Source organism: Mastomys coucha, unplaced genomic scaffold (assembly GCF_008632895.1).
Source record: "Mastomys coucha isolate ucsf_1 unplaced genomic scaffold, UCSF_Mcou_1 pScaffold23, whole genome shotgun sequence".
In the NCBI taxonomy this organism is placed as follows: domain Eukaryota; kingdom Metazoa; phylum Chordata; class Mammalia; order Rodentia; family Muridae; genus Mastomys; species Mastomys coucha.
The window spans coordinates 110,596,637-110,607,024 of NW_022196906.1; the positions used below are offsets into that span (position 1 = coordinate 110,596,637).

At 43.3% G+C, this 10,388-nt stretch overlaps 1 protein-coding gene across 14 annotated transcripts in view; it reads right to left on the reverse strand.

Annotated features, from left to right (window-relative positions):
- Positions 1-10,388, reverse strand: part of Rbms3 (RNA binding motif single stranded interacting protein 3) — a 1,349,634-nt gene that overhangs the window by 256,691 nt on the left and 1,082,555 nt on the right. For all 14 annotated transcript variants that reach the window (XM_031343072.1, XM_031343074.1, XM_031343069.1 and 11 more), the window contains one exon: positions 6,916-7,073. In XM_031343072.1, the coding sequence (XP_031198932.1) occupies positions 6,916-7,073 (158 nt within the window). The remainder of the gene's footprint in view (positions 1-6,915; positions 7,074-10,388) is intronic.

Sequence of the window (10,388 nt, forward strand, 5' to 3'; positions counted from 1 at the left end):
TCTCCTGCATGAGTGGGCTGCAGTGAGGCTTCTCCTGCGTGAGTGGGCTGCAGTGAGGCTTCTCCTGCATAGTGGGCTGCAGGTCTGTGCCCGTATTTGTGAGCTCAGTTTGCAGATGGCCGTCTAAGCCTTCCATCGGTCTACAGAGTCAGTTATCATGGGAAAGCAGCCACTTCCTCCAAGTTCTCATGTGACTCTGAAGCTGCTAATATTTTGAGTACAACTGCCAGGGGCATCTGTATGTAACCCAGCACCTTCTCTTGCTATGTGTGGTGGCTTGAATGTGTTTAACCCAGAGAGTGGCCCTATTTGGAGGTGTGGCCTTGCTGGAGGAAGTGTGTCACCATGGACGTGGGCTTTGAGGCCCTCCTCCAAGCCACGTGGAAGCTAGTGTGCTCCTGGCTTCCTTTGGGTAAAGATGTAGAAGTCTCAGCTCCTCCAACTCCAGGCTGCCTGGAGGCTGCCATGCTCCTGCCTTGATGACAATGGGCTGAACCTCTGATCCTGTAAGCCAGCCCTTTCTAAGAGGAACCTTGGTCATAGTGTCTCTTCATAGCAGTACGCATTATGTACTAGCCCTAGGAGAATCAAGAACATTGTCCAATCATCCCTGCTTTGTGGTTCAGAAATAGACTCTCTGTTGTGAAGGATGTTCTTTCCTTAATTTCTTTCCCCACCTGTCTATCCTTTGTGTAGAGGAAGGCCTCTGATTTGCTTGAGTTAAGTTTGTATCCAGCTACTTTGCTGAAGTTGTTTATCAGGTTTAGGAGCTCTCTGGTGGAATTTTGGGGGCCACTTAAGTATACTATCATATCATCTGCAAAGAGTGATAATTTGACTTCTTCCTTTCCAATTTGTATCCCTTTGATCTCCTTTTGTTGCCTAATTGCTCTGGCTAGGACTTCAAGTACAATATTGAATAGGTAGGGAGAGAGTGGACAGCCTTGTCTAGTTCCTGATTTTAGTAGGATTGCTTCAAGTTTCTCTCCATTTAGTTTGATGTTGGCTACTGGTTTTCTGTATACTGCTTTTACTATGTTTAAGTATAGGCATTGACACACATGGTATGCACTCTCTGATAAGTGGTTATTAGCCCAGAAGTTCAGAATACAGGAAGAACAACCCACAAACCACAAGAAACTCAAGAAGAAGGAAGAACAAAATGTGGACATTTCATTCCTTCTTAAAAGGGGGAACAAAATACCCATGGAAGGAATTGCAGAGACTAACTGTGGAGCAGAGACTGAAGGAAGGACAAGCCAGCCTGATATAGATATCTCCTGAGAGGTTCTGACAGTACCTGACTAATGTAGATGTAGAGGCTCACAGCCATCCATTGGACTGAGCACAGAGTCCCCAATGAAGGAGTTAGAGAAAGGACCCAAGGAGCTAAAGGCTTTGCAGCCCCTTAGGACAAACAACAATATGAACTAACTAGTACCCTCAGAGCTCCCAGGGACTAAACCACCAATCAAGGACTATACATGGTAGAACTGATTATTCTGGCAGCATGTGTATCATAGAGGATTGCAAAGCTGATCATCAATGAGAAGAGAGGCCCTTTGCCCTGTGAAGGTTCTGTGCCCCAGTGTAGGGGAATGCCAGGGCCAATAAGTGGGAGAGGGTAGGGTGGCAAGTAGGGGGAGGGGGGAGGCAACAGGGGTGTGTTCTTGTTGTTTTTTTTTTGAGGGGAAACTGGGAAAGGAGAAATCTTATGACATGTAAATAAAGAAAATATCTAATAAAAAATGAAGAGACTCTCAAGGAGAAAAAGTGAGTGAGAAAAAGGGGGTGGGACTTCTAAAAGCAGCAACAGTGAAGGTCTCAGCACCTAAAGGCACCTGCCTTGAACCTGAGTTCAAGGCTTAGAACACCCATGGCAGAAAGAGGAAACCAACCTTTAGAAGTTCCCCTTTGTTCCTTTGTGTAGTATAGGCTATGGAACATGTCCCCTCTTCTCCACACACAATACAATAAATGTAGTAACATTTTTCTTTTAGAAAAAAGGGGGAACTCTGCAAAATTTTATTTTTAATCCTGATAGCAGAAGCAAGAGCCACCACTATTCCAGAACACAGAGCAAATGCTACAGGGTGGGTAGGAATTTTGTCAGCTCTATTAGTACGCAGTAGAACTAAAAGCTCCGTCCTAGACTGTGTAGCACCCAGTAGAACTAAAAGCTCCGTCCTAGACTGTGTAGCACCCAGTAGAACTAAAAGCTCCGTCCTAGACTGTGTAGCACCCGGTAGAGCTAAAAGCTCTGTCCTAGACTTTGCCATTAGGCCAGTGGAGGGAGGTTCTGCTCCTCAAGATTTAAAATCTAAAATTCTCAGAGAAAGGAGGACTCATTCTACGTCTGTTTCCAAGAAGCTGACAAAGCAAGACAGGCTCACATTTTCTGTTTTCTGATTTCTTAGTGTTTTTTCTTTTAAATCTACTTGCCTTCCAAAAATCAGTAAATGCAATACTGAGAGAAGAAAGACCTGCTGAGCATTCACTGATAATCCAGGCACTTGGGAGGCCAAGGCTACTGTGGAATGCAGAGGGTGTTGCTATCTTGAATACAAAACCAAACAAAGAAACCACCTGGATGTCAGCAGAAGAATTCAGCTGATTATTCAAGGGCACAGATCCAAATTTTGAGAAAACTGAGCTAAGCTACTTAGTAATTGCATAGAATTCTAATCATAAAATTGACTGTCCATTCATCTATCCACATATATACCTCTTCACCCCTCCATTAAGCCACCCCCACCAACCCATCTATCCTCCATTCTGTCATCCACCCACCTACCCATCCATCCAACCACCTACCTAGCCATCCAACCACCTACCCATCCATCAACCCACCTACCTATGCATCCTATTACCCACCCATCTACCCACCTACCCATCTGCCCACCCACCTATCCATCCATTCATCCACCTACTCATTCAATCACCCACCTACCCACCCATCCACCCACCTACCCACCCATCTACCCATCCATTCACCTACCTACCCATCCATCCACCTACCTATTCCCCATCAATATATCCAGCTACCCATCATCCATCCACCCACTCATTCCCCTATCAATACATCTACCTTCCTACCAATTTATCATCTATCATTCATGCACCCATCTGTTTGCCTATCCACCCACTCATCAACCCATCTATCCTTCATCTACCTATTCACCCATCTAACAATCAGACAGAAAGGAAGGAAGGGAAGAAGAAAGAAAGAGAGAGAAAGAGAGGGAGAGAGAGAGAGAGGAAAAGAAAAGAGAAGAAAGAAAAGAAAGAAAAGAAAGAGAAGAGAATAAAAAGAAAAGAAAAACCCTGTGAGAGAATACTGAAATAAAGTAATGGATTATGTGCAACTATGATAAACTTTATTTGAGGAATAAAAAACTTTTATAGGAATTTGAACAGTGGCATTTAATTTGGGTAACAGTCTGGGGTTGAAGGTCAGGGAAGAATTCTAAAGAAAAATGGGCCTGTCAATACCTAAGAGCTGAGTAGGCAGAAGGCAGCAGAATGGTTGTCAACAAGGTGGTCAATCAAGAAAGGTAGCCTTGCCAGGAGCATGGGACAAGAAGAACCATGACTAGGGATGTGACCCAAGCCAGAGATGACATTGGAAGATGGGGGGCTGGGTTGAGGAATGAAGTCACTCAGGCAATGCTAAAGACTTTGAGGTGTCCAGATTTGAATTTGTAAGGGTTCCCTGTGGTGTTTATATGCAGAATACACAAGAGGACGAAGAGGCTGAATTTAGAACCTGGAAAATAATCAAGGGAAAGCACCCAGCCTTCCATGGTTCCTGCAGAGTTGTAACTGTGTGTGTTCTTGTGTGATTCCATCTGCATGGTTGCAGTTTTGATCTGATGACTTTAGTTGTTAACTCCACCCTTCGTAGATATCTATGCTCCCTTCCTTTTAGGCAAACTCAAACTATACAGCAACGATTGACATATAAGATGAGCAAGTAGCCCTGACTGCATGCCTACAGCTACTACTCAGGTTCATATTTAGACCTATCCCATAATACTTAAGAAAGCAAATGTATTTGGAGGCAGATTATCTTAAAAATGGACCTTAGTGCACCATGACCTGTGCCTGTAAAATGGACCTTAGTGCACCATGACCTGTGCCTGTAAAAGATTCAGCTCCAAGTGTTAAACTATTGAGCTGAGCTATTCATGGGCATCATAGGATGGAAATGTTGAAAGCCACCACTCTCCACCACCCATTCATTAATCCAACAATGAACAAACAAAACAAGCATGCAAGCTGAGGGCAGACAAGATGGAAATTCTGTCCAGAAGGAAGAGCAGAGGAGAAAGAGCCATCTACCACAGAGAAGACATAAGAAAACAACCACAAGATACCTTGATCACTGGCTTTTAGCTTCGAGATTGAGAAAACAATTTTTTTTATTTAAACCAGAAGGTTTTTTGCTGTTATAACATTATTAGAAAACCAACATGTGGTGAATTAAGAACAAAAATCTAACCCCAAACCACATACCAGGATACATCCTAGAAAATGTGTTCCCTTGATGAACTTAAAATGTACTTATCCCTCAGGAAATTGAACAGAGGTGTGTAGCGGGGGATGGGGAACTGGGGGCAGCCACCAGAAAGTCCCAGATGCCAGGAAAGCAAGAGGCTCCCAGGACCCAACTGGGATGACATTATCTGAAGTACCCAACAAAGGGGGGAGAGAACCTGTAGAGACCATATCCAGAGATTAGGCATGGCCCCCGGTGGAGGGATGGGCTCATTCATCCATCTCCAAAATTTTAACCCAGAATTGCTCCTGTCTAAAGAGGGACAAAGAGTAGAGCAGAGCCTGAAGGAAAGGTCTTATAGAGACTGCCCCACCGGGGATCCATCTCAAATGCAGACACCAAACCCAGACACTATTGCTGATGCCAGGAAGTGCTTGCTGACAGGACCTGATATAGCTGTTTCCAGGCCAGAGCCTGACCAATACAGATGCAGATGCTTGCAGCCAACCATTTGACTGAGCATGGTGAACCCCAATGTAGGAGTTAGGGGAAGGACTGAAGGAGCTGAAAGATTTTGCAACCCCATAGGAAGAACAATAATATCAACCAACCAGACCCCCAGAGCTCCCAGGAACTAAACCACATGGGGGTCCCATGGTTCCAGCCACATACATAGTAGACGATGGCCTTATCTGGTATTGGTGGGAGGGAAGGCCCTTGGTCCTGTGAAGGCTTGATGCTCCAGCTTATGGTAATGCTAGGGCAGTGAGGTGGGAGTGGGTAGGTGGGTGGGAGAGCACTATCATAGAAGGAAGGGGAGGGGGAGATGGGATAGGTTTGTGGAGGGAAAACCGGGAAGGGGCATAACATTTGAAATATGAATAAATACAATAACCAATAATTTTTTTTTTTTAAAAAAGAGATTAATGGATCAGAGAGATTTGGGAGGGTAAGAGCTGGGGTAAGAGTTGTAAGAGTTCAAGGGAATGTGCTCAATATGTAAAACAAACTTAGTTGTCACTCGGGGAGACCTGCATTGTTCAGGTCTCTGACTGCAGGTGATATGCTGTCAACGTGGCGGTGCTCATAGACACAGGAGGGCGCACCTGTCCCATCTAGCCCATCAAAAGGGACTAGGACCAGTGTTCAAAAGCCTGACTACCTTACACAGTAGAGAACTGCAAGAACTCCACTCTATTTTTCTTTTTATTTTATTCTATTCACCAAGCATGCACCATTCATACATCTCCTGGTCTACCCCGTATAAAATATTCGAGAGCACAAAAATTATTTTATGATGGGGTACATGACCTCAGGAAATTTAAGCTAGAGGATAAGCCACATTCAAGTTTCACTGTTCCTCTAGGGTTAAACCACTGGGCAACACTCTCCATACTCCCTCATGACCCAATATCTCTTTCTGCCCACACTATGGAGCTATGGAGACTCTGTTTCATTTTCCAGTATCTTATCACTGAGTACCTTCTTTCTCTTTGAGGTCTCTCTGGCTTTGTCTTCTCATGAAAGTGCAGCAGACACGGTCCTCTAACTTTATTCCAGAATGAGACTCTCTTTTGTAAACATTCCCTTAATGTTAAAACTGTTCTACCTTTTGTGGCGATGAGATGAAAAACAATGTATTTTTCCTGTTATGTCTAAAATATCAAAACCACACAGCCAGTGCCTCCTAAATGCAAACACCTTGTTGGCCCCAGTTCTATTTCCACTCACCCTGGAACTTCCCCATACCTGCTGCCCTCGGAATTCCTCCCCTCTTCTCTCTGCTCCTCACCGTCCATTCTCTCCATTAGAAACTCACATGTAAGCCACAAAGACACTTTGGCCACTTCACAGGCACATATTTTCTCCTTGCCTTTTGCCTTTTTGAAACATATCTTCATGCTGATCATGCTGTGCATTTGCTATGTAGCCAATGATGACCTTGATGATCCTCCTGCCTCCACCTCCCCAGCACTAAAATTATGAGTGTGACACTATGCCTGCTTTACCCAAGGCTTCCTGCATGCTAGGCAAACAGTCTCCCAGATGAACCTCATCCTCAGCCCCAATATACATGGGTGTCTTTTGCTTCAGGTTATTGACTAAAACTGGCTTCCTCTGATTTGGTTGTTTGGCAAATATAGACAGGATTGAATATTAACTGTGCATATTACCATGACCAGAGACCTATACAGTTTGTGTACATGCTTTAGAGAACACAATGTATTCACAATTTCGTGGGCTTTTCTTTGGCTTGAAGTAAACCTACAGAGAGATGAAAGGTTTGATAAGCTATCTGTATTTTATTTTATTTTTCATATCCTATTGCTTTGGGCCCTAGATATTTCCGAGGAGTGGGGTTGAAAAGAAACAGTAAGGAAAGACAGATTCCACACGGGTTCCTTCCAGAGAGTTACCTGGCAAAGCCAACACCCCTGCTGACTCCATTAGCATCTCTCAGGATTCTGGTGGATATCACATGTCCAAAGGGCTTTAGCATGTTCTCCAGCTCCTGCTCATCCATGGAGATGGGGAGGTTTGAGATGTATAGATTCGTAGGGTCTTGCTCTTGTTGCTAGAGGAAGAAAAAGAAAGAAATGCAGTGAGGTCTACGGACAAGCATCACACTTAAATTGCAAACTAGAGTCTAACGTCCTCCTTCATTTTCAAAGGCCAATGCTTCCCAGGATAGCTCCAAACGCCTGGGATAGTCCAGGGTGACTGTTCTGGTTAGGCATACTGTTCATCTGATGACACTGTTCCTCTGTGGCTCTAGCTAGTGTCTAGTTGACATAGAACTAGTCTGCACAGTGGCTTAGAGATCACGACCTGCTTCATCTTCCCAAGTGCTGGGAGGACAGGTGCGCATCACCGTGTCTGCCCACTCCCATTCTATGTGGAACATTTCTCATAAAAAAATAATGCCATCAATGAAATCCAAGCTCTCTTGTAAAAATACATACAAGCTTATACTGCAGTTGAGCCCAGGTTAGTACATATATAATCATACTTTATCCACGAGGCATCCAACAATGACACCTCAAATCTCAGAGGGCAGGCACAGAAATATCTTCCCCATCTTTGTTAAGTGCTTGTGATGTGCTATGTGAGTTTTGCAAACTGGGCTGTGACAGCAACACTTGCATGGGTTTGTCTCTCCTTATAACTTCATGGGCAGGAGTCAGTCTCATTGTTACTATAGATCTGGGCTATCTAGTTCATCTTCTCATCTTAAGGAAGCACTTCTTTCAGTGTAGCTTCATATGGCCAGTGTGGTAGTTTGAATGTGTTTTGCCCAGAGAGTGGCACTATTTGGAGATGCAGCCCTGGATAGGTGTGTTACTGTGGGCATGGGTTTTAAGACCCCCATCCTAACTGCCTGGAAGTCAGTATTCTGCTAGCAGTCTTCAGATGAAGATGTAGAACTCTCAGCTCTTCCTGCTTCATGCCTATCTGGATGTTTCCATGTTCCCACTTTGATGATAATGTACTGAACCTCTGAACCTGTAAGCCAGCCCCGATTAAATGTTGTCCTTATAAGAGTTGCCTTGGCCATGGTGTCTGTTCACAGAAGTAAACCCTAACCAAGACAGGCAGCATCACTACATTTATACTTTGAGGATACTGGCAGTGAACCAATGGTTCCTGAGCAAGAACTGCATAGGTGCAACAGCAGATCTTAGTAGAGACTGCCCCTGAGTGTTTGTAGCATATTATGCTATGCTCTGACGTAGATCCACAAGACAAGGGAATCATTTGCAACCACAGTAGGACAGAGGAGGGCAGGGCAAGAGTTTACTGTGCATTTAATGGTGGTAATACACAATTAGCATTGTGAATTATTATTGGGGTTTTCTACTTACTAGTTTCAGATTGTGGTTTACTATGGCTAACTGAAGTCCCAGAGGGCCAGCTAGTCACTGGACAGCATTCTACTAGCCACTGCCCTTGCTGCACCACTCCATTTGTTAAGCCATCCTTCCAGGTACTTTCCATGCAGTTTTCATTCATTATTCCTGTACAATATAACTCTCATGTTGTAGAGGGCACATTCAATTGCTATCTGTCCTTATGATACATACAACTGACAAGTTTGAGAGGCAGGACAGCGTCCCTGAACCATCCTCAAGGCCGCAGCCTTATTGCTCTTCGATGCTGTCTCCTAGTAAACCAGTGGGTACCATGAGGTGATCCAGAAATTCAGTATCAACACCACCTGAAGCCAGGTATGGGGTACATGCCTATAATCCCAGAACTTAGGAGATAGAGACATGAAAGTTAGAAGTTTCCAGCTAGCCCCAGCTACATAGTAATTCTGAAGGCTATCTGGGCCTCATGGGAGTCTCTCTCAAAATAAATGAAGTAAAATTAAATTAAAAAAAATTTAAGTGTCACCTGAAACTGGTTAGAAATACAAATTCTCAGGGCCACCTTGAGATACTGATCATAAACTCCAAGCACAAGCTGATTTTCACAAGCCCTCCAAATGATTCTCATAATGGTATCAATTTGAGAGTTGCCATCTGAGACCAAGCAGGAATACTTATATGTAAATGAGCTCATTATGTCCAATATTTCATTGAGTGGTAACGATGCTTATGGAAGCTTTGTTTAGTAGCATAGGAAAGAAAACCACAAATGCTAGCATTCTCTGTATGTATGAACATTTTATAATTCATATATGGTTAATAAACAGAAACATAGTTACATGTATGTTAAAACAATAGTAGTGTCAGAAGCAAACCATGGCTAGAACATCATCATTAATCACAAATATCAAAATAAGTTAGACATTTAATTGAAACACTATAATTTAGCCAAAACCAAACCAAACTAAAACAAAACAAAGACTACTACCACAATGACAACCATCACCACCATCACCACCACCACCAACACTAACAAAACTTATCTTCAAGAGTAAACAAGATTAAACTGTCAAAAGAAATCCAGAAATCTTCTAGAATAAGTAGATACATGGTTTTAAAAATAGTGAGAGACTATAAAAATGAAATTCCAAATATTTTAGGTCAAGAAATAATTTTGGTATAAAACTAAATTGCATTAGTTTTAACAACTTATGCAGATAGGTGCAGCTGATCTTCTGTGACTTTGTGTTCTTTCTCCCAACCTTCTCCACCCTTTTTCTTCCACCCTTTCAAGCCCCTAACTCTAGATAAGAGAGTGAAAAGGATAGAGGTGTATGGTGGTTTGAATAGGTTTGGTCCCCATAGACTTATGTGTTTGAACACTTGGCCATCAGGAGTGGCACTATTAGGAGGTGTGGCCTCATTGGAGTGGGTGTGGCCTTGTCGGAGGAAGTGTGTCACTGTGGAGGCTAGCTTTGAAGTCTTACATAAGTTAAGTTCCTGCCAGTATAGAAGATAGTCCCTTCTTGCTGCCTGCAGATGAAGATGTAGAACTCTCGGCTCCTCCAGTGCCATGCCTGCCTGGATGCTGCCATGCTTTCTGTCATTATGAGAAATCTATTAAACCTCTGAAACTATAAGCCAGCCCCAACTAAATGTTGTCAATAAGAGTTGCCTTGGTCATGATACCTCTTCACAGCAAGGAAACCTTAACTAAGACAAGGGGAAAGGGGAGGGACAATGTTATTGTTAGACTACTTCCTGGTAATTAGGGGTATCAGTTTCCTTGGGGCAGGTTTGATCTTTGACGTCACAATATCTAATTTCTTTTTCTTCTTGTTTCTTCTTTGCACCTGACTATTTAACAAACTGAGGCCAATAACAAACCAACAATGAACCAACAATAACCACAGCAACCAACAACAACCAACAACAACCAACAGCAACAAACAGCAACCAACAACAACCAACAGCAACCAACAACAACCAACAGCAACCAACAACCAACAGCAACCAACAAC